This window comes from Mobula birostris, chromosome 15 (assembly GCF_030028105.1).
Source record: "Mobula birostris isolate sMobBir1 chromosome 15, sMobBir1.hap1, whole genome shotgun sequence".
NCBI classification, from domain to species: Eukaryota; Metazoa; Chordata; class Chondrichthyes; order Myliobatiformes; family Myliobatidae; genus Mobula; species Mobula birostris.
The window spans coordinates 33,702,947-33,728,307 of record NC_092384.1 but is presented as its reverse complement, the minus strand read 5'-3'; the positions used below and the strand labels follow the sequence as shown (position 1 = coordinate 33,728,307).

At 39.0% G+C, this 25,361-nt stretch overlaps 1 protein-coding gene across 4 annotated transcripts in view; it reads left to right on the top strand.

Annotated features, from left to right (window-relative positions):
• The window catches only part of rbl2 (retinoblastoma-like 2 (p130)), a 129,358-nt gene that overhangs the window by 65,280 nt on the left and 38,717 nt on the right, over positions 1-25,361 (top strand). For all 4 annotated transcript variants that reach the window (XM_072279571.1, XM_072279570.1, XM_072279572.1 and 1 more), the window contains 8 exons: positions 2,086-2,246; positions 2,875-2,939; positions 4,767-4,953; positions 10,457-10,623; positions 16,262-16,374; positions 16,699-16,802; positions 19,106-19,243; positions 20,551-20,715. In XM_072279571.1, coding sequence (XP_072135672.1) covers positions 2,086-2,246; positions 2,875-2,939; positions 4,767-4,953; positions 10,457-10,623; positions 16,262-16,374; positions 16,699-16,802; positions 19,106-19,243; positions 20,551-20,715 — 1,100 coding nt within the window. The remainder of the gene's footprint in view (positions 1-2,085; positions 2,247-2,874; positions 2,940-4,766; positions 4,954-10,456; positions 10,624-16,261; positions 16,375-16,698; positions 16,803-19,105; positions 19,244-20,550; positions 20,716-25,361) is intronic.

Genomic DNA, 25,361 nt, shown 5'->3' with positions numbered 1-25,361 from the left:
TGGGGTACCGCAAGGCTCAGTGCTGGGACCCCAGTTGTTTACAATATATATTAATGACTTGGATGAGGGAATTAAATGCAGCATCTCCAAGTGTGCGGATGACACGAAGCTGGGTGGCAGTGTTAGCTGTGAGGAGGATGCTAAGAGGATGCAGGGTGACTTGGATAGGTTGGGTGAGTGGGCAAATTCATGGCAGATGCAATTTAATGTGGATAAATGTGAAGTTGTCCACTTTGGTGGCAAAAATAGGAAAACAGATTATTATCTGAATGGTGGCTGATTAGGAAAAGGGGAGGTGCAACGAGACCTGGGTGTCATTATACACCAGTCATTGAAAGTGGGCATGCAGGTACAGCAGGCGGCGAAAAAGGCGAATGGTATGCTGGCATTTATAGCGAGAGGATTCGAGTACAGGAGCAGGGAGGTACTACTGCAGTTGTACAAGGCCTTGGTGAGACCACACCTGGAGTATTGTGTGCAGTTTTGGTCCCCTAATCTGAGGAAAGACATCCTTGCCATAGAGGGAGTACAAAGAAGGTTCACCAGATTGATTCCTGGGATGGCAGGACTTTCATATGAAGAAAGACTGGATGAACTGGACTTGTACTCATTGGAATTTAGAAGATTGAGGGGGGATCTGATTGAAACGTATAAGATCCTAAAGGGATTGGACAGGCTAGGTGCAGGAAGATTGTTCCCGATGTTGGGGAAGTCCAGAACGAGGGGCCACAGTTTGAGGATAGAGGGGAAGCCTTTTAGAACTTCTTCACACAGAGAGTGGTGAATCTGTGGAATTCTCTGCCACAGGAAACAGTTGAGGCCAGTTCATTGGCTATATTTAAGAGGGAATTAGATATGGCCCTTGTGGCTACAGGGATCAGGGGGTATGGAGGGAAGGCTGGGGCGGGGTTCTGAGTTGGATGATCAGCCATGATCATAATAAATGGCGGTGCAGGCTCGAAGGGCCGAATGGCCTACTCCTGCACCTATTTTCTATGTTTCTATGTTTCTATTATGTCCTAAGTGTCATCTTCTTCTTAAGCCCGTCACTTCTACTGGGGCATAGGCCATCAACAGCAACTCACCAGAGTCCTCTGTACTGAGCCAGTCTTCCAAGTCCAGGTGAAGTTCATCTGTGCATCTTCTAGGCGAAGATCCTGCCTCTCCCAGGATGAGGTCTTTGAAGCATCGACTGGCATTTCTGTAGCACTGGGTTTTTACGGGATGCCTGACACTCCTCCTTTCACAGCTAGGCTTAGGACTGTCCATGACGGTGTTGACCTCGGTGTCCTGCTACATCACATGCTGAAAACAAGCATTTAGATGCAGCAAGCAGGAGGAAGAATTTGAGTACAGCAACAAGAATATCTTGCTGTTGCTAAGCAGGGCCTTGTTGAGTTTCATGTGCAATTTTGGTCTCCCTGCTGAGGAAGGCTGTGCTTTTTCCCAGAGGAATGTAGCAAGGGTTAGTTTGACTGATTTCTGGGATGGTAGGGCTGACTATTATGTAACTGGCAGTTGGTTTATTATCGCCGCAAGACTCTTGAATGGACCTCTTATATGATAAATATGAATTCTTAGCCTCTCAATCTACCTCATCACTGCCTTTGCAATACATGTTTCCGAGCTTTTGTATCTTCTGATGGAAGGGGTGAGAAGAGAGAATGACTATGACGGGGGTGGTCTGTGATTAAGTCAGCTGTTTCCCCGAGGCAGCAGGAAGTTTACTGGAGATTCAAAGAAAGGAAATAATAGGATCTCATGAAAATCAATACAACTTTAACAGGGCTGTAGACCCAGACAAGATGCAGGGAGGATGTTCCCTTTGACTGGGATTCCCATTTGGAATTGAGAACAGGAGGAATTCCTTTATGCAGAGTGTGGTGAACTTGTGAAATTTTCATCCACAAAAGGCAATCAAGGTCAAGTCATTAAATATATTCAAAACAGAGGTACATTTACTTCTTCTATAAACTTTCTTTTAATGAGAATGGATTTTATGAACAAAAAGAATTCTTGCCCAAAGTTATCCAATGGTGAAGAGAGATCCACAATCTAATTGTTACCCTGTTGTATTTATTACAGGTTTGTCTGAAGATTTCCAGAGTAAAGATTATAAACCACCTTCAGAGCCACCTTGTATTATTGACAAATTATGTACAGCGTATGATGGATTGGAATTGGAGGCAAAAGGGATTAAACAACATTACTGGAAGCCTTACATCAGAAAGCTATTTGAGAAGAAGGTTTGTTAAGTATATTTCACTCTTAAATGGATGATAGCACAAATTTCAGTTTTTACCATTTATGCATTAAGAGTTCACTAGATTTTTAGTGCAGGCAGAAGAAAAGTATGATTGGATTAGCATCCATTCTGTCATTTGGTTCATACATTGATGTAGAGCTGATGCTAATCCACAAGCATTAAGCTCTGTACTCATCAAAGTGAGCAGTTTAAGTGTTGCAAATGGGAAGTCTACATTATTAACACAGTGGATTTAATTCAGAGTAAAACTCGCCATTCTGTACCAGTAATCTTCCTTTATCCCAGCCACAGATGATTATCAATACACATCCCTGGCAGGTTTGTCTTTAAGTCCGAGATAGGGTGTATACCAAAAAACTATCAGTAAAACAAAATAAAGTAACCTGAATAGAAAATGGTATAAATATTGCAGATACAGTAAACCAGTCTATTTGAAAGATCAGGAAATGATGGCCCAGTACTTAAAATACCAAATCACAAATTTGTTAAACTTCAAAGAATAATATGCATCCAGTTACTCATTTAAAAATAATTAATTGGTAGTATTGTCCGTTATTTAACACGTCTTGACAAGTTGGTAATAAATGTATTTTTGTGCTTGATTGCAGATTCTGAAGGGAAGAGGAGACACTCTGACTGGTTTTCTGGACCCTGGGAACTTTACAGACAGCATGTAAGTCATATTTGAACTCTTCTTGGGCTTTTTATAAATTATGTCCTGTTCTAAAGTTAAAATATTGGTAGCAGTGCAAAAAGCAATACACTATTGGTACAAAAGTTTAAAGCCATCCAGTTGTACAGCACAGAAACAAGCTTTTCATCCCATCACATACATGCTGAACTTTTTGCCTGTATTTTCTATACTTTGCCTATTTAGGGGTCTCTTATAAAGATAATTGTTTCACCCAATTTTCCAGGTGATCTACATATATCCTTCAGTAGCCCTCAACAACCTTCCTCACTGTGAAAGGACCACTAATCTTCATGCCATCCACAAAATTGTTAATCATACCACCTACATTCATATCTTTGTCATTAATGTATAACAAAGACAGCAAAGCTTCTAGCACTGATCCCTTTGGTGCACCAGTAGTCACACACTTCCAATAAAAAAAATCCTACCACCACTACCCTTTCTCTCCTATCACTGAGCCAATTTTGGATCCAATTTGCCAATGAGCCCTGGATCTCATGTGCCTTAATAACATACATATAGGCAATATCTAATGCCCTGCCTTCATCATATTCCTCAGTTAACTCCTCAAAAATCTCAGTCGGATTAATAAGACAAGAAATAAAGCAGCCATGATGGAATGGTGGAGAAGACTCACTGGCTGAATGGCCTAATTCTGCTCAAAGCCATGTTAACTACCCTAATCAGTTCTTGCTTTTACAAATGAATGTAAATACTAATCTTGAGAAATTAATCTAGCAATATTCCTATGGTTAAGACACGCTCCTGTCCTTTTTAAACAACATTAGACATCCACCAGTCTTCTGGCATTTTCAGGATCTCAATCATGGCCCCAACTATCTACTTCCTGGCTTTTTATAGCGTCCTAAGATAGATCTAGTAAAAATTTGATGGATTTAGTGTAATTTCCTGAGCCTACAATGTATATTAATTAAGTGCTGTCAATGAAACTTGGAAATTTCTGCTATTTCAGTCACATTCTTAGTTCTAGTAAGTACTTGAGTTTTCTTATTTTCTTTCTGTATTTTGGACATTTTAAATTATTTATTGGCATTTTAACATTGTAAATCTATGTTTTTATTTTAATGTATTAAATTACTTAAATCAGTTAAAATAGCTTTTAAATGTTTAGGATAAAAAACAAAAGCAGTTTAAAAAGCCTACAACCACCAAAGTTCAGGTGCCATTGCATTGGGATATGCTGCCTGAAACAAGTTAACATTGTTAAAATAACATTACTATATGTTTTGATTAATTGTTCATCCAGTAACCACAATTGGAATACCCAGGAGAAAACCCATGCCTGCTTTAGAAATAGGTTGTGGGGACCGATTGGGAAGGTTGATAGGGCATTCAACACCACCATCCCCTCAAAACTATTTACTAAGCCCAAGTCCTAGGCCTCAAGGTAGTAAGTGGTAACAGATACTTATTTGATCAGACATTTAATTTCTCTTTAACTTTGGGCTTTCAATGTCAATTTGAAAAAGCTATTCAGTCTTTGAGTAGTTCTATTATGATTCCAAGCCAATATTTATTTCTCAACTCGCACCACAAAAACACATTACCTGGTTAGTTACCTTGCCTTTTATGAATTATATATTTGTCCGTATAAATGCCTTGTCTATATTGGAAACTATTTCATTGGCTATGAATGAATTGCATTTTGCATGATACTTTGAAACAGTATCATGAAAAATATAATTTATTTGGCACATTTGTAAGCAAGCAAAGTGCCTCTAAAACTGAATTCTGGCTTTATTTTAGGAGAGTTGCTGTTATTTTTTTCCTAATGTTTTCTCCCAGTAAAGCCATTAACAAGGCCTATGAAGAATATGTGTTAACTGTGGGAAGCATAGATGAAAGGAGTTTCTTGGAAGATGATGCAGATGAAGAGATAGGAACCCCAAATAGGTATCTGAGCAGCATGTCCAACATAGAAACGGCTGAAAGGATGCAAATACAGCACAATCTTCAGCAACATTTTGACAATGTAAGTATTAACTCTCTAAGTGAATTCTCAGCAGATAGTACCTTATTAAGGACACTAAATCAGGGGTGGCCAACCTTTTACATTCCATGTGTCAATTTTTTCACGCACAAGTTCAGATGCTCCATACAACTCTTGTACCCCCATTCAATTCTTGTAAAAATATGTTAATATAGACATATTTAGCATTTTTACATGATATATTGATTTAATATAAAAACAAGATAAATATTACTTACCTTAATGAGACTTTTAACAAATATACTTTGTCTTCTTCTGATTTCTTCCTTTTTCTTTCCGTAACTCAAACCCAAGCACTGTCTTCAGTTTTCCTTCTGTTTCAGTCTGATGTTGTGTTTTATAGTGTCTATTAGATCATGTCTTCCAATATGTGAGAAAGTGTTTTCACAAACAATGCAGAACGGTTTTCCTGACGGACCCACTATAAATAAGAACTCATTTTCCAACTGTTCATTGAATTCACGCTTACTATCACTTTCTGCTTTTCTTTTGCACTGTGATAGATAACTGAATGTAAAAACAAGACTTAATTTTCGAAAAAGTACAAAACTGCAAATGTTCACAAAGGACGAACAAAGCACAACTCCGTAGCGTACGAGTGTCAAATGTAAACTGACTGGCAAAAACCTGCGACGCACCGCTGCTACAGACGCCTGGCACCTCAGGATCAAACAAGTATCAAACATGTATTGAACAGTTAGGGAACGACTGCAGAACAAAAGTCCTTCTTTCCTAGTTTGACTCATTGAACATTTTTTTAAAATTTAAAAACAGATTAATGTGAAAGAAGATAACATTCGCCAAAAGATGTGCACGAAATAATAAAATTGCTAAAAATAATTGCTAAGTTTTAGATTTATTCTCAGTAAAACCCATTTCTAGCTCTAAGCTACTTGAATTCCTGTTATAGTTTTTTTTCTACAAATCTGTTTTTGCTTAATACTTTTTGCATGAGTAGGCTTACTTTTTTATTACTATCACTGGGGTGCAATGCGCCACTTCTAATTATCCAATGTGCCACAGGTTGCCCATCCCTGCACTAAATAACACTGGAAAATACGCAGGTGTCAATCACAGGAATTAAAGTGGGATGGCATTTGTCTGGACCAGTGGTGAGCGCACTTGAGTTTATAGGATCAATAGCAAAAGGATCATCAACATCATCATCATCAGGTGCCATGCCCAGTTTGAGCTTTGACTGCCATGGCCCACACACTCCTGTTTCAGGTCAAGTGGATCAACTCATTGGTATTCATTTCCAATTCTCTGGCTGCTGTCTCCATTATTATTTGTCTTTGTCTTCCTCTTCCTCTTGCTTTCTTCCCTTCAATCTTTCCCATAATTACCCTGCATTCTAACTCCTCTTTCCTAATCACATGTCCAATGAAGTTACATTGCCTTTTCATGATCCCATACATTATTTCTCCTTTTTGTGTTTGCTCTCTTCATGACATCCTCGTTAGATATTCGTTTTGTCCATGATATTCTTTGCACCCTCCTCAAAAACCACATTTCTGCTGCTACAATTCGTTTCCTCATGTTACTAGATATTGTCCAACATTCTGAGCCATATAACATAACTGGATAAACGTAACATTTCAGTACTCTGAGGCGGGTTGTTATGCCTAGTTTAGTATTGGTTAGTATATTCTTCATTCTCATGAAGGTGTCTTTTGCCATCCCTAGTCTTCTTTTGATGTCCAAGCCGTACCTGCCATGTGATATCACCCAGCTTCCTAAGTAGCAGAAGTTCTTTACTTGTTTTATGTCTTCCCCATTTATTCTCAGCTTGCAGATAGCATTCTCCTTCTTTTTGGATATCTCCATAGATTCTGTCTTTTTGCAATTGATAGATAGACCCTTTTTTGCACTTTCTTCAACAATTATATCAATTAAGTTTTGTAGCTCTTCCTCCGTACTTGCAATTAACACAGTGTCATCTGCATATCTGAAATTATTGATGTTTTCACCGTCAACTTCGATCCCAAGATGTCTCTTATTTTTTGTAATATTGTTTCACTGTACATATTAAATATCAGGGGAGAAAACACATCCTTGTCTCATATCTCTCTTGATTTTTGTAAACTGACTCACTTCTCTATCTATTCTTACAGAATAAAGGGATCATATGGATACAATAATTAATCTCTGTACAAGTAGAGAAAAATCTTAAGTGCCTAAGTCAGTAACCTGTGACCTTATCACTTTTTAAGTGAGGGTAAAGTTTGACATTTTTCCAGAATTAATGTCTGAGTTTACTATTTAAGTTTTAAGGGGACCACCTTAGGAACTTGAACATCAGGCCACTTCTGTTGTGGGTGGGTTTGAAACAGGCAAGATTCGGACATGGTATATGCCTTTTTCAACCATTCTACAGGTATCATGCTGGAATAGTTTTGCAAATATACTGTAAAGCTATAAAGAAATGTTGTTCCATAAAGTGCTCTCTCTACTGAAGGATATTGATTTATAAACAATAGACAATAGACAATAGGTGCAGGAGTAGGCCATTCGGCCCTTCAAGCCAACACTGCCATTCACTGTGATCATGGCTGATCATCCACAATCAGTACCCTGTTCCTGCCTTCTCCCCATATTCCTTGACTCCGCTATCTTTAAGAGCTCTATCTAACTCTTTCTTAAAGAATCTAGAGAACTGGCCTCCACTGCCTTCTGAGGCAGAGCATTCCACAGATCCACAACCCTCTGTGTGAAAAAGTTTTTCCTCAACTCCGTTCTAAATGGTCTACCTCTTATTCTTAAACTGTGGCCTCTGGTTCTGGACTCCCCCAACATCAGGAACATGTTTCCTGCCTCTAGCGCGTCCAATCCCTTAATAATCTTATACGTTTCAATCAGATCCCCTCTCATCCTTCTAAATTCCAGTGTATACAAGCCCAGTCACTCCAATCTCTCGACATAAGACATTCCTGCCATCCCTGGAATTAACCTACGCTGCACTCCCTCCATAGCAAGAATGTCCCTCCTCAAATTTGGAGACCAAAACTGCACACAATACTCCAGGTGGGGTCTCACCAGGGCCTTGTACAACTGCAGAAGGACCTCTTTGCTCCTATACTCAACTCCCCTTCTTATGAAGGCCAACATGCCATTAGCTTTCTTCACTGCCTAATGTACCTGTATGCTTACTTTCAGTGAATGATGAACAAGGACACCCAGATCTCATTGTACTATCCTCTTTTGAAACTCCATTTAACAAATACTGAAGGAGAAAAGTACTTTTATAGATGGAAATATTGCTAGAGGGCAGTAGTGAGACATTTCTGTGTGCAATATAAATGCACAGAACCACTTCAAGTTACAACAAGCAAAGTATTTGGTTTATCTTGTGATCAGAATGTGTCCTTGTGCATTGGACACCACTGTAGTGGGTTACACTCAAATTGTGGAATATTAGTAATATTAAAATATTCATGTTAAATTTTAATGTTTATTTTGTTATTGAGATGTTAAGCCACTCGATGTCCGTCAGGTAGAAGAGACAAAGAGATTTTGACTGGGCTACTACTTTTTGACAAGGTGCATTTTGGAGATCAAACTGCATTATCAACATTTAAGGATATCTTTTACGTGGCTAGCAGGGATCTTGTAGTTTTAGCTTGCAAACAGAGACCAAAGCCTTGTGAATTCCTTTTTGTTCTTCATTGGCACCAGTTACAGATCTCATAAAGTTTTGGACTCTTGCATTGTCTGAAACAAGATACGTCTTCACTCAGTAAGTCCAAAGAGTACAAAACAAGCTTGAAAATGGAATTATGCATCACAAGACAAAGCTTGCTTGTTATAAGAATTCAGGAACAAGCTACAGCTGGACATATAACAAATCTTATAGTATTATATTAAATATGTATTTGATTGTGAGAAGTGATGCTTGCTACTCTGTTGCAATAAATGCTGGTTTAAAGATTATGAGCCATGGATGAAAATCCTTCTTGGATGATTTACATAAATTAGCTGCTGGGTACACATGCCACAGTACATGTGTCTTTCTTAGAGCACATTTGCCATAGCTGCTCATACCAACTTAAAATGTTCCTCATGGCCATCTGTTCCAGTCTGAATGTCCATGTCAAATCTCTATTTGCTCAGCTGAACTGGACACAGCAGTTTATTGACATCTTGGATCCTGTGAAGATCAGGAAGCTTGGTTGTTCATGCAATACTTCCAGCTCAGATCCTTAAGAATGTTAGGCTCCTGAGAGCAGTCAGAATTTCTACCCAAGGAAATAGCACTCGTATTTTTAAAACTCTGCTAACAGGGGTACCTGAGCCTATCTCCCGAGTAAATGGTAATTTGATTTCTTGAGTGTGGCTGGTCGGTGGGGGCTTCCTGCCAACATTGCTGCATCAGATATAAACAATGATAACTGTTATAAAGCTGTGGCAACTTTTTAAAGCAAAAGTAATTATTTGATTACATTTTTATTTGATGATTTTAGTAGATTTAAAACAAAATTTTATTCTGCACTGTTACTGCTGGCAGTAGCTGGCGAAGCCAAATTGCAGACAGGTTATTTCATTCAGGTAGTTATTATGATGCTAAGGAATAGTATAGTAGCTGAACTATGTCCTTAGCACCAATCCAAGACACTGCAGTAAACATAGCTTAATGTTGTTAATGTTTTGCCTGCATGTTCAACGTGAGATGAAAAGTGTGAATGTAAGCCTTACCGAGGAGGTTAGCATTTTAACTAATATTATTTACTTGAACTGCTGAAATCAAGGGGACAATTCTCCAGAACATAAACTAGTAACAAGAATAGGGTGGTAACAACATAAATACAGAGTGGCCTTTGGACTTTTGTTTAGTGAAGTAACAAATTGGATGGTATTGATGGCTACAAGTTAGCAATTAAATGCAATTGCTGGTTAGCTTCTGCATGTCTGTTAATGTTTTTTTTTGCGCATCTGTGTACTGCAATACAGAGTATGATATTTGTTAGAGGTAAGACAAAGGTTCCTAGTCCACACATCCATCCTTTTATGGCTCATGGAACAGCCCTAACTGTAAGGCCTCAGATGTCGAGAGCCATATAATCACTAAAGTTCAACAGCTGGTCTCTCACAGGCAGTGAATGCTTTGCATGGGTCAAGCACAATCCAGACTTTGAATGATCTTTTCTGGATTTTCAGGTCCTCATTGATTGAAGAATTAGATTGCAATGCAGAGATTTGTATTAAGTTACAATCAGTTAAATTAATGGTCACAAAATAAAGCAGGGTATATTTGTTTTCTCAATTATTAACAAGTAAGGCTTCCTACCAATATACGCCATTAGAAAATAAGCTTTTAAACATAATTTTAGACCCAGATTATAAAAGTTATCAAGATAAAAATTCATTGAATTTGTTCTTAAGCTATTTGAACTAGACACAATTCTGGTATTTGTGTACCTGCACACTTCAGTGTGGAATAATCACAAGAGGAAAAGGCTATAATCATATCATTTATTTTCTTCACCAGACTAGGGCACTCACAGTTTCAACACCACTTACTGCTCGGAAGTACATAAAGGAGAGTAACTTGTGTATGACTCCCATATCCTCCGCTACGCAGTGTGTTAGTCGTCTTCATGCCATGCTAACTGGGTTGAAAAATGCTCCAAGTGAAAAATTATTACAGATTTTCAGGTGAGCTCTGTGTTGAAGTTGAGAATGTCTCCTTTCAGGCAATGGTAGGTGTTCAGAAATAATCATAGATAATGTGCATCTCCATTAATATTTGATAAGAATATTTAAGAAATACAATCAAAAGTCATACATAATCTGATTCCTGTAATTATAGATGACCAGCTATTCGTTCACTATCTCAATGTACTTCTGTAAGGGTTGAGATGTCTTTAAAATAATACAGTGCCTTAAAAATTATTCAGCCCACACAACTATTCTCAACTATTTTCATATTTACTATCTCATTTTCATAAATGTAAAATATTTTAAAGTAGGATTTTTGAGCTAATCTAAAAAAACATTGTGCATCATGTCAAATCAAAGAAAATTTCCAAAACCTGTCAACAGTTTACTAAAAATTAACAACCAAAATTGTGAGGTTGAAAAAGCATTCATCCTTTTGTAATTATTAGGCTAACTTTCCTCGGGCGCAATACTGTGTAATACCTTAACAACTCACCCAATTTGTTGATGCAGAAAATTGGAGGATCACCTTACTGAGCTAAGACGGATGAATACTTTTGAACTAATGACATTCCAGGTTTTTAATTTTTAGTGTTTCATGCTTTACAATTTTTCCTGTTTTTTGGATTCTACTCTGATCAAAATTCTTGGTTGTAATATTCATTTATGGGAACAAAGGGTTGGGGGCTGAATACTTGTACAAGGCACTTTAGTACTGCACAGCCTCAATATTGTATACTGTGGGTGCTGTGGAACAACTTGAGACTGAAAATCACTTTTGTCTTGTATGATGTGAAATTGGTTATTTTTTGTGGCAGCAGTACAGTGCAGAGACATAAAATTACTATAAATGATGAAATAAATATATAGTACAAAAAAAAGGAATAATGAGGTGGTGTTCATGCACCATTCAGAAATCTGATGGTGATTGGAAAGAAGCTGTTCATGAATGGAACCTCAGGCTCCTGTACCTTCTCCTTGATGGTAGTAATGAGAAGAGAGTATGTTCCAGACGGTGAGGGCCCTTAATGATGGATGCTGTCTTCCTGAGGCACTAACGTTTGAAGATGTATTTGGTGATGGGAAAGGTCGTGCCCATGATGGAGCTGGATGAGTCTACCACACTTTGCAATCTCTCGTGATATTGTGCACTGGAGGCTGCACACCAGGCTGTGATGTAACCAGTCAGAATGCTCTCCACCACATATCTATAGAAATGTGCAGGAGTCTTTAGTGACACAACAAATATCCTCAAACTGCTAATGAAGTAGAGCTGCTGGTGTGCCTTCTTTGTGACCGCATCAATGTGTTAGGCCCACGAGATGTTGACACCCAGAAGCTTAAGGCAGTCATCCTTTCCACTGCTGACCCCCCAGTGAGGACTGGTAAGTGTTTTTCCTACTTCCCTTTCCTGAAGTCCATAATGAATGCTTCAGTCTTGCCGAGGATGAGTGCGAGATTGTTGTTGTGACTCCGCTCACTCCTGTATGCCTTCTCGTCGCCATCTGAGATTTTACTAACACATTTTCTACCCTTTGCGAATTTATAGATGATGTTTCTGGCTGTGGTTGCCACACAGTCAAAAGCATAATGAGCGCAGAGCAGTGAGCTAAGCACACAACCTTGAGGTGTGCCTGTGTTGGTTATCAGTGAATTATAACCTGATTTATAAACAAAATAGCAAGAGAAGCAAACATGAATCTTCTGTTTACACAAATGTCATGCATGTCCAGAATCAGAATCAGAATTATTATCACTGATGTATGTCATGAAATTTGCTGTTTTGCTGCCCCATTCTCCCCAGTCAATCTCCATTGCTGCATCCCAGAGCTACAATTTGTAAAACAGATCCCCAATACTGAATACTGATCTGATTCCAAAATCCATTGCTCCTTTCTCAGTACTGCCGATGCGAGACTTTCATAAATGAAGGTACGTTACATTCTACTGGGAATATCCCTACCTTCCTTTAACCACAAATAAATTACACACTGCAACAGCTAGCATGGTAAAATCGTAGGCTCATCTGAAACCATAATATAATGAGGTGCATTATATTGAAGTAGATCTGTGCATAATATTTCAGCCAATTATCATATATTGCAACAGATCTCAAAACCTTCAGCCTGAAGTAGAAACTATTCTCTGATTTTACAAGGTGTTATCTGAAGTAGCTGCATGGATTGGTAGCATTTACAATACTATATAATTATGACCTAGTCACAGTTAATAGGAAAGAATGGTAAAGAGCAAATGAGTTCTAAGAATGTAGAGAAGTTGTAACATAAGAAGCAAAAAGAACAGAAACGTGCTTTTGGATACTTGACCTTAAAGGTGAAGGAGCTCATTCATAAGCAGTGATGGTTCCAGCAGTAGGGCTGCTAATATAATTGAAAGCTTTTGCAGTTTTGAGCCAATCTAGGATCTGGACTCTTCAATTTGCTTTGACTGTAGGATGCTATGAGATAGCAAATTCAACAATGGAAGAGAGGAATTTCACCCTTCGGTAATGTAATTTCTAGTTGAAAACACTTTGCAAAATGTCAGCTTCTGAAAAACTGAAAACTCTTTTGACCTTTCCCAGATTATCTCCAATCGCCAGTATAAGTAATTGATCTCCTTATAAATACTCTAAAGAAAGATGGCTCATTGTACTAAGATTCAACGTCAATGGTTGTGCAAACTTGATAATAGGGGCTGGGTTTCTCCTTCCGTACCCTGTCTATTGACTTCAGTGGAAAGAAAAACTGGATAGGTTATATAGGGAGGAAAATCAGCTGTTGCTTTTTGTAACCTGATAAAAACTAAATTTCATCCCTTATTTCCAAAAGTAAACAATTGTGTGCAAAAGGAAGGTACTCCTTTTAAATACAAAGGAAAATTATTTTGTTTCTGGAGTAAACTTTGTGGTTGTTTCAGTTAGTAAACTCACTGAGATGATTCCTTCGTGGCCCTCCTGCGTTGTGCACTTATGAGATTATTCCTAGTGCAACACTCCTTTACCCAGGACAAGTTCCTTCTGTGTTACCTCCTGTGTCTGGTTTCATTTTCTACAGAGCACTGCTGGAGAAAACTAGACTGTAGTGCTCTGAAGCTGCCCATAATTGGGCATGCACAACCCAATCATGTTTAATCATAAGAAAAACAAGAAAGTGCTGGAAGTATTTGGCAGATCAGGCAGAAAGAAATGGCAAGTAAAACTAAGTTAGTGTTTAAGATCAAGGACTCTTCGGCATTAGAAAAGCGAGAAAAAAAGTGTGTTTCAAGATTTTAGGCAAGTGTGGAGGTAACTGAGACATTTCTGTGATTTGATGCAGACCAAAGTTGGTAAAGTCATACAGCATTGTAGAATAGATACATCACAGTACGAGGCCATTCGGCCTATTGTGCCTACTCTGGTTCTCCACCAAAGCAATCTTCTAATTCATCCCAGTCTTGCAAGTTTTTCTGTTCCGTGTATTTATTAAATTCCCTTTTGGTGGCCACAATTTTATCTAATACTGTCACATTGACAGGCAGAGCATTCCAGATTACAGTTGCATACTGCAGCAAAGACTATCTCTCACAGTCACGTTGAAGTTTTCCTGACATAAAAGTAATTGATATTCTTGAAGATTCTAAATTTACATCCATGCAGAAGATGTTGCAAATTTTGTGTTCAAAGGCTGTAAATTCAAAGCCTTCTGTACTGATGCTTATATTAATAGAGTTTTGTGTTAGATCTGCTGTCTTTATGATTCAGAATTGCATCAAGAACTTGTCTAAATGATATAAGCAATCCCAGAATGATATATGCAACTAGCTGTAAAGGTGTAATGATTAATATTTATCTCTTGACCATCGGTGCTAAAAATAGATTAAACAATCGTTGCTTGAATTGTTTCTGAGCGATGTAATATGTAATTTTTACAATTTTATCATGTTTACTTGTGAACCATGATTAAACCTCAGCAGCAGTTATATCTATAAATAAAAGTTGCTGGTGAATGCAGCAGGCCAGGCAGCATCTGTAGGAAGAGGTGCAGTCGACGTTTCAGGCTGAGACCCTTGGTCAGGACTAACTGAAGGAAGTTAGTCCTGACGAAGGGTCTCGGCCTGAAACGTCGACTGCACCTCTTCCTACAGATGCTGCCTGGCCTGCTGCGTTCACCAGCAACTTTTATGTGTGTTGCTTGAATTTCCAGCATCTGCAGAATTCCTGTTGTTAGCAGTTATATCTATTTGATTCAGATCCTTTAACATCCTAACCTGTTCCTGTGGGATTCTAGAGGAAGGTTAGCAAATGAAGGAGATATTGGGGACAGATGTCCAAAAGCTTAGTTGCCAAGCTAGGTTTCAGGAAGTACATCAATGGAGCAGAATGAAATAAGACCATAAGATATAGGAGCAGAAATAGGTCATTCTGCCCGCGGAGTCTGCTTCACCAATCAACCATGGGCTGATCCAATTCTTCCAGTCATTCCCATTCTCCTGCCTTCTCCCCATACCCTTTGATGCCCTGGCTAATCAAGAACCTATCTGTCTCTGCCTTTGAAATGCAGCAAGAAAATAGAATGAAGAGATTTTGGGAGGGAGTTGCAAAGTTTAGGACCATAACAGTTGGCAGCATGACAAATGTAGTAAAGTGATTAAAAACAGGGAGGTGCAAAAATTTAAGCTTTAAGAAGCAGAGACATCTCAGAGAATTTTAGGTTTATTAAGGTTTCATTGTAAAGGGGACAATGTCACAGAGCAGGGGTTCCCAACCATTTTTATTCCATGGACCAGTACCATTAAGCAAGTGAGTCGGTGGTCACCAGGTTGAATACCTCTGTCATAGAGTAAAGCTGAAAACAGGATCTGAATATTGTCACTTTGAGCACCACCATAGATCATTGAATTTAGAGGTGAAGGATGAATAGAACCTGATGAGGGCAAGAGGGTTTTGTTTGAGCTCAAGTTTACAGTAAAAACCTCTGAACTTTAAAATAAAAATTAGACAAGTGAAGATCTAAGCGTTAGATAAGCTGAGGTGAGGTGGAGATGGTGTATCATGGAGATGAAAAGTAATCCACTTTGTTGATAAACTGGATATCTGCTTTGAATCTTATCTCTTGGGCAAAGGTAATTCAGTGGACAAAAAGAGGTTTGCAAAATTCATATGGATATAAAAGATCAAGATAATTCCAAGTTCTTTTTTATCTTTTTTATTTAGGCTTTCGTCTAGTGATCTGAAGGTCGCTAGTTCGAGCCTCAGCTGTGGCAGCGTGTTTGTGTCCTTGAGCAAGGCACTTAACCACACATTGCTCTAGTGTCTGTGCGAGGAGTGGAGCCCCACACAGACTTCCAGTCTGCACCTTGTAAGGCATAAAAGTGCCCGACGCAGGCTTCTCATGGTCTGACTCGACGTTCCCTCCCCTCCCCTTTTTATCTGAGCATACATGATTAAATGATCTTATATTAGTTGATTGACAGTGGAATGTAGAATATAAGTTTTTAGAGCATATGCCTAGAAAACAAAGTTCAAGGGATTGATAGAAGAGAGTTAGGGAAAGAATGGATAGATGGTTTGGACCGGTCTGTTTTTGATTGAAACTGGAAATTATTTCAAAAGGCAGTTGCTCAGAGGATGATGTTGTGTATACTTTTCCATCAGGTCTTGCTCCAGAGATCCTACACAGTCTGTCCAGAACAGAGTTCAGGAGATGGGTGAAATATTCTGTCATCATTACACACAATCCACCAAGGATCACTCCGGATTCTCAATAGGTTAGTAGAAATGGTGCAGAACATATTTCTGGAAGACTGTGCTTACCAATTGCACTTTTCATTACATTGTATAGTTAGTGCATTATTCCATGTTAAAAATGATGGGATGTAATAGTATTCATTACATCCCATCTTCCTCCAAGTCATGATATGTTGTGTCATAATCTGTGTAGTTGCTTCGATTTTCAAATAACTGAGAGTGAAACAGTTTTCATTATAGTATTATTAAGAAACAAGTTTTTATATTTCTGTTGTAAATTATGTATTAGGAATTGCTTTCAATGGTGCAAAATAGAGTTGTTAAGATACATGTTTTATACACAGACTATGCCACTAAACGCCTTCGGCTAGCAGAGATTCTGTACTACAAAGTTTTAGAAGCAGTGATTGAGCAAGAAAGGAGAAGGTTAGGAGAAATAGATCTGACTGTAAGTATAAATTAATATATTTTTGAAGTTAAATTTGGACATTACTACTATTGTGTTAATATCACAAAAGTATCAACTTTAGATTGAACTGTTACACAAATTGTGAGTGCTTTTCAGATAGTTTGCCCACCAGGAGCATATCAAAATGTTAATTGAGTTTCAATTCTCTTTTGCCTTTGTCATTTTGCAGTACTTTTTAATTTTGTACGTAATGATTTGGCTATTGGCAGGCACTTCAACAACTTGGTCCATTTTAAATGTTATTACAGAACAGTAGGTCCTTTGGCTGCCACCTTCATTTGATACCATTTCTTTGGATACTCCAAGTAGGTTATAGGCACTACTTACTGATACATACTCTAAAGCTGGAGTAAAATTTCAGTGAAAGTATAAAGTCAAGCCTGTTACCTTTTGAAGTTTGGAAACTGTGACAGTTTCTCCTTCATTTAAAATGGACATAAAGAAGTTGCATCATTTTTAAAAAGCAGTTCGTTGTTCTGATTCTGGATTGGTGTTTTTACGCATTTTGTAAAAAAAAGCATTTTGCTTTTTTTGCATCCTTTTTACCACAAATGAGTTAGTTCAACGATTGCTTAATGAAAATAATATCATAGTTATAAAGAATAGCTACAAGAAATAAACTACCATGAGATAGAACTCCCATAAAGGGTGGACTGGAAAATTTCAAAAAAATTGTAGATAGATAGATACTTTATTGATCCCAAAGGAAATTACATTGTCACAGTAGCATTACAAGTGCAAAGATACACATATATACCAATATTAGAAGAGAAGTAAGAAACAATAAAAATAAGTTACCTCAAAAAGTCTGATAGGGGGGAGGGGTCATCACTTCCTCGGCTATAGGTTGACTCATTATAGAGCCGAATGGCCGAGGGTAAGAATGACCTCATATAGCGCTCTTTGGAGCAGCACAGTTGTCTTAGTCTATTACTAAAAATGCTTCTCTGTTCAGTCAAGGTGGCGTGCAGAGGGTCAGAAACATTGTCCAGAATTTCCAGGATTTTCCATAGGGTCCTTTGTTCTACCACAGCCTCCAGTGTGTCCAGTTTGACTCCTATAACAGAGCCAGCCTTTCTAGTCAGTTTATTGAGCCTGTTGACATCACCCGTATTAATGCCATTGCCCCAGCACACCACCGCAGAGAAGATTGTACTGGCAATAACAGACTGATAGAACATGTGAAGGAGAGGCCTGCATACTCTAAAGGACCTCAGTCTTCTCAGGAAGTAGAGGCGACTCTGGCCCTTCTTGTACACAGCCTCTGTGTTGGTGCTCCACTCAAGTCTGTCATCCAGGTGCGCCCCCAGGTACTTGTAGGTCCTCACCACATCCGCGTCCTCACCATCAATAGTGACAGGAAGCAGTGCAGGCTTAGTCTTCCTAAAGTCCATCATAATTTCCTCCGTCTTACTGATGTTGAGCTGCAGATGATTCAGCTTACACCATTTGACAAAATCCTCCACCAGAGCCCTGTATTCATCCTCCCATCTTCCCTTAATACATCCAACTATTGCTGCGTCATCAGAGAATTTCTGCAGATGACATGACTCAGTGTTGTATCTAAAATCCGAGGTGAGGTATACATGGTAAACAGGAAGGGAGCCAATATCGTCCCCTTTGGAGCCCCATTGCTGCTTAGAGCTTTTTCCCCGAGCAGTGAGGGCTTTATTGTATTGAAGGTACTTGAGTAATCAAAAAAACATGGTCCTCACAGTGCTGCCCTGCTTATCCAAATGGGAGTAGGCTCTATTCAGAAGGTAGATGACAGCATCGTCACCTCCAATGTGCTCCTGGTAGGCAAACTGCAGACTGTGATTTGTACAATGAGGAATCAATCCAATGCTCAATGTTTGTGGTTTATCTTCAGTAGACTATGGCAAACTCATATTAGAATCATAGAACACTACAGCATGGAAGCGTGCTCTTTGGACCATCCTGTCCATCCTAAGCTATTATTCTGCCCAGTCCTATCGACCCACACCTAGACCATACCCCTCAATACCCCTCTCATCCATGCACTTATCCAAATTTCTCTTAAACATTGCAATTGAACCCACATCCACTGATTCCGCTGGCAGCTGGTTCCACACTTGTACCACTCTCTGATTGAAGACATTCCCCCTCAGTTTCCGCTTAAATATTTCATCTTTCATCCTTAACCTATGATCTATAGTTCTCATCTCACCCAACCTCAGTGGAAAAAGCCTGCTTGCATTTACCCTATCTGTACTGTAATTTTGTATACCATTATCAAATCTCCCCTTGTTGTCCTCACACAGGGAATATTGGAACAAGATATATTCCATCGGTCTCTTCTGGCTTGCTGCCTTGAAATAGTTATCTTTTCCTATAAACCACCAGGAGATTTTTCGTGGATCATTGATATCTATGACCTTCCATCCTATCATTTTTACAAGGTAATCAATATTTATTTTCCTTCTTAAATTAATGCTCCACAAAGAAACCCAAGATTTTACCTTTGGGTAACGTCTTGAAGAAAGAGTCTGTGTTTATTATGGTAATTATCTATTTATTATTTTTATAATCAAGATGTGTTCTTCCTTCCTGATTGGTACTGTGGTATTCTCTACTCTAAACTCGATGCTATGTAGATAGCCCCAGTTTCAGGTGTTGAAGACATGTCAGGTTACATCACCTGTTGCGTCCCAGCGCATCCTGGGATGTATCTCAGCAGCATTATATAGATACCCCGGTTCCCTGACTTTTTACTCAGCATGTTATAAATAAAGCAGTGCTCCTTTTAGGAATTTCTCCTTTTAACCACAACTGACTCTGGCTGCTCATTGGGTTTAACTCACTTAATGTCTTGTCTGAGCACCACGTTAAAATGGTTTTGAAGTTAGCACAGATTCCCAGCAATATTCTTCCCTGATAAATAGAAGCCTGATTAAAATACAGCTTCACAAAGTAGTCTTGATGGAGCCTTGAAGGAGATGATAGGAGATGCCAGAGGGTCCCCACTGTCCACTGGCTGAGCCCCCACAGAGTCAGCAATCAGATGGAGTAATCTCTCTCTTGTATTAGCCCTTCTTCCTGATTGGCATCTGTTAGGTATAATCTGCAGTGATGTGAGGGGTCTTAATAACTTGAATTATGCTTTATTTACTTAAAAGTAAAAATTTTAACTGATCTTGACAATATGAGAAAGATATCACTTAAAAGTACAGGGAGCGCTTCCTATATAGTTTGCCGATCTGATGTCTTCATCCTCAGGCAAAGCAAAGAACTGTCATAACAAATGATTCAGCCTGGAAAATGTTGAGGGCCCTTAACTGTTTGGAGGATATTGGCCATGCTTTAGATTGTCAATGGATATTTATTTCCATTTATAAGCAAGATTTTTTTATGTTTATTTTTCAAATGAACTTCATAAGATAAATCTATCCTGTTTCCAGTTTCCATACCTAAACTCGTCAGACTCTTTTCTGATTTAGAATTGCATCTTCAACTTTTTGTATTGCACTAGTATTTCAGTGATAATCCAAATGTTTGTCTTTAATATAAATTATTAATACCATTAAATGAAATGTTCTACAAAATGTTAAATTATTCCTGATTATAGGGAATTTATTCGCTTGTGGAAAAGACTGTAATAAGCCAGATACAGTTAGGGTGCTGGCCGCAATGGGAAGTTATTTGGTATACATTGCGGTGGAATATTTTGTTATATATTTTATTAAAACTGAATGCCCATTTTTTATAGGTGATAGAGGTACTCATAAGAGCAGAGGATGGTCTTTTCAGGGAGGTAGTAAAGCATCTGAATTATATCGAAGAAACAATCCTGGAAAACTTTGCATGGAAGCAAGAATCCCCTCTTTGGGATGGAATTAAAGACTCAGAAAACAAGGTTCCATCGTGTGAAGAAGTGAGTACTGCTCCTGAATTAATTGTAGATCACTCATAGGTTACATTTATGGAAAATTTATGAACCACAAGCTACAGCCATTGGTCTATAAGAAATAAATTGCAATAGTAAGACAGCACATTAGATTGGTCTGTTTTTCATTAGTTAAATGTTTCAATGACTGCAGGGATCCCTGCTGCACCTGATGATCCTGTGATCTCTGTCTCAGAGGCTGATGTTAGGCTGTCTTTAAAGAGAGTGAACCCTCGCAAGGTGGAAGGTCCCGAGGGAGTACCTGGTAAGGCTCTGAAAACCTGTGCCAACCAACTGGCGGGAGTATTCAAGGGCATTTTCAACCACTCACCGCTACAGGCGGATGTTCCCACTTGCTTCAAAAAGGCAACAATTATACCGGTGCCTCAGAAGAATAATTTGAGCTGCCTTAATGGCTATCACCTGGTAGCACTCACATCTACAGTGATGAAATGCTTTGAGAGGTTGGTCATGACTAGACTGAACTCGTGCCTCAGCAAGGACCTGGACCCATGGCAAATTGCCTATCGCCAGAATAGGTCAATGGCAGATGCAATCTCAATGGTTCTCCACATGGCTTTAGACCACCTGGACAACACTAATACCTATGTCAAGATGCCGTTCATTAACTATAGCTCAGCATTTAGTACCATAATTCCCACAATCCTGATTGAGAAGTTGCAGAACCTGGTACCCTGGTATGGATGTACCGTGGTGAGCATTCTGACAGGCTGCATCACTAGTTGGTATGGAGGGGCTACTGCACAGGACCGAAAGAAGCTGCAGATGGTTGTAAATTTAGTCAGCTCCATCTTGGGTACTAACCCACAAAGTACCTAGGACATCTTCAAGGAGTGGTATCTCAGAAAGGCAGCGTCTGTTATTAAGGACCTCCAGCACCCAGGGCATGCCCTTTTCTCACTGTTACCATCAGGTAGGAGGTACAGAAGCCTGAAGGCACACACTCAGTGATTCAGGAACAGCTTCTTCCCCTCTGCTATCCGATTCCTAAATGAACCCTTAGACACTACCTCACTTTCTAAAAAATATATAGTATTATTGTTTTTTGCACGATTTTTAACCTATTCAATATACATATACTGTATAAAGTATACTGAATAAGATTTGCTTCTTATTATTTTTTTCTTCTATATTATGTATTGCATTGAACTGCTGCTGCTAAGTTAACAAATTTCACGTCACAAGCCGGTGATAATAAACATGATTCTGATTATGGTTCTGACTGTCATTACAAACCATGTTTATTTTGGAGAAAGCACTTGAGACCTCAAAACTGCTGCTGCCCTACACAACTAGATATAACAATTAGTGGGAAGGGAGGAGAGGAGAGAGAAGTATAGTAGCATAAAATTATGGCTAGGAACCGCACGCTGTATAAAGACCGCTGAATGTTTGGCATGGAGCCACCCAGTGCTGGGAAACTCGGCAACACAGTCAGTCTGCTACTGACCACCCCAGACACACGCAAGGTCTTCCATAACCTGGCTTATTATTACAGAGTACGTGAAAGAAAAGAAGTTACGTCGAAGGTCAAGCCAGGTGTTGTGGAGGTAAGAGGAGAAAGAAGGAGTCTAAACCAGTGTTTGGGGTTGTGAATACAATTGGCAATCAGAATTAGTTGATGGGAAGAGTGCTTGAAGTGCTTGGGAAGATCATGATGAATCAGTAAATCAGAGAAGAAATGGGGCAGTTGATTAGTAAACTGATAAAGAAATCAGCAGATTGTAATGAATGGGTTGCCGGGTGAAGGCTACCGGGTTACTGTAGGGAGTCCACTTAATGTGGAATTACCTGAGGCATTTACCTGATAGTCGACTGGGATCTCCCCAGGTAGGCCTCCTTTAATCGAGTGCGGTGACAGCCTGCTTCTACGCGCGTGGCCGAAGGATAGACCAGGCCAGACATAAAACGAGTTGCTGCAAATGACACCAAGCAAGCACAGCACACCTCTGTAACTGCTTTCCTTGTCCAGGATCCCCCATGCATCCTTACATCAAAACTCTGACAACCCAGAATGAAAAATGCAGAATTTGTGAGGCTTCAGGCTTTTCCAACACTCTTTGTTTTTCATTGGTATTCAACTGTACAAGACAGAAGTGTGTTTCTAAGCTTATTTACCTGATATACAGAATTGTGCAAATGTTGGACCTGGCTCCATGATTTTGTTCAGCACATTTTTTCCTCAAGTTCTTCCCAACCAATTAGAACAATAACTGTAAAATATTACTTTAAGGCCGGCAGTGATACAAAGTTATATATCTCGAGTTTCTGTCTTAATTGTTTTTTAACATGGTGTATGGCAATACACAGCAGGAACAAAGTGGTAGCAGAATATACTGCAGTGTAGAGTTAAGTGGCCCATTCCTACTCTGTAAACTCTCCACTCAACAGTATTACTTGACTTTAAATGGGGTAAATGCTGTGGAACTGATTGATATGGCACGGTTACACCTTTTTTTGGGATCTCCATAGATGAAGTTGAGAGTTAGTCATTTGAAAGAACATTTATGGAAGGCTGTTTTCAGGACGTGTTTAAAGATCAATAGTGCTTGCTGGACATCAGGGTGATAGGCTTTTGACATAACACATATTAGAAGGCCCAATTTGTTGAGTTAATTGAGCCTCAGTTATGCACAAAGTATGGTAACAGAGGTGACAACAAGTTTTTACTTAGGGAATCAAGAATAGATTATAATATGTTACAACATGATTTTCCATGTGCAGTTAACATGAAATGGTATTCAAAACCATTGTCACCATGCTGGTGGTATGGATTTACTTTGGGGATCAATGTAGAGCGGTCTTGGGTTTTAAGCTTTGTATGGGAATCAATGGTTAACTGTAATTAGAGATTTCAGCTCATGAAAGATACTGTCCTACCCTTGATTTCAATAGGACCTGCAATGGAATTACTTAGAGTTTTCTTTTAGTTAGCTAAAGTTTTTTTCCTCATAACTCTCTTTTCTCAGGAGATTGTGTGACCATGAGTTACAAATACAACAGGGTAGTAGGATGAATCAGAACAAACCAATGATTTGCCTAGTTTCCTTTTTCATGTGTTGTTACAAGCGCAGGTGGTTGGCTATTTACTGCAATCATGGCCTACACCGGTTGTTCAGTGTCAATTGTCTTTAGTGTCATTTACAGCCTAAGGGCCCTTATTGCTGTAAGAATGGAGGTGAATTTATTAGGAAGACAGTGGGGCAGGCCACTGTTGGAAGGAACAACTTGAAGATCTGATCATCTGTGACTCTTTTCTTGATGTGAGCATGCTTGACTCCACTCCATGGCTAATTAGCTGGTCCAACATTATCATCAACCTTAACTAAAAAAGTAATTGGAATGACCATATGTTAGTTGAAAACCAATGTGATTTGGTGAAAGGTAGTATCCCTCTTGAAATTCTAAATCTTGGAGGAAAAGAACTCAATCATAAATTCATCGCCTCTTTTCCCATATGCCAGTGGACTTAAAGATGCTGTGATTGTGACTAACTTCAAGAAACGAGACATCTTCAAAACCAGAACATATCAGCCGCAGCATCTCCACGGAGGTTTTCATGCTGCTAGCCACAAGGAAAGACACACCTGGGTCTTTGTCATTTGCTCTCACTGGCTAAAGAGCAGTTTCCTAGACTGCAAAGTGGATTGAGTCCACCTAGAGGCACAATGGGTATCATCTTCACTGTGCTCCAATTCCTGCATTAACCACAATACATGGTTTTTATTTACCTCACAGAAATCCTTGATTATGTCAGTCAAGAGGCATTGTGGAGCATCCTTCTGAAATGAGGCTGCTTGAAAAAAATTGCTTCCATTTAATGTTGCTACAAAGTGGCTTGTAGACTGTCACGTTAACCAATAGGTCCAGAACAGATGCTGTCTCAATGCAAACTGGCATAAAACAAGGCTGCGTCAATGTAAGTGCGTCCTAACACTTGGTCTTTGGATTTCTAGCACAGTGCTACACCTCAACTCCTAACAAGTTTCCTCCTATTACGATGCTAGTAACAGGGTAAATGAGATGTTGTCCAACCTATGCTGCTTTGCTTTTGGAATCAGTCATCTGAACTGCATAAATGCAAATGACCCTCATGCATGCTTTTTGTTTGGAAGTCAAGCTTCCAAGACATCATCAATTTGTTCACTGAGACATTCGTGAGAATGGTCTGAAAACACTGGACTGCAAATTTTTTTCAAAAGTGTTGCTTCCTCAGAATTTTTTTTGTTTATGATAGACCACTTGAAGCTGAACACAAATATAATCTCTGACTACTTGTATCAGGTATGAATTTGGGGAAACAAAAAGATAACTTTTATTGAATATAAAGCATTTAATTGCATAACTGTACTGACACTTCGCATAGCTCAACTAATCTAAAAATATTTTGTTGATGATTTTCATTTGTACTCAGTGCCTGAGGCTTTTTGCTTAAGTGTTCAACAATAATCAGCCAGCATCTATGGATTCCAGTTGCCCTGATGCCATTGCATCATGACCGCAATGTCCTGGTGAAACCTTTCACCATGCTCGTCACTGACAGAGGCAGGATTTGCAAGGAAGAAGTCCACATGGGAATGCAGAAGATTAATCTTCAGTGACATGTTGGTGTT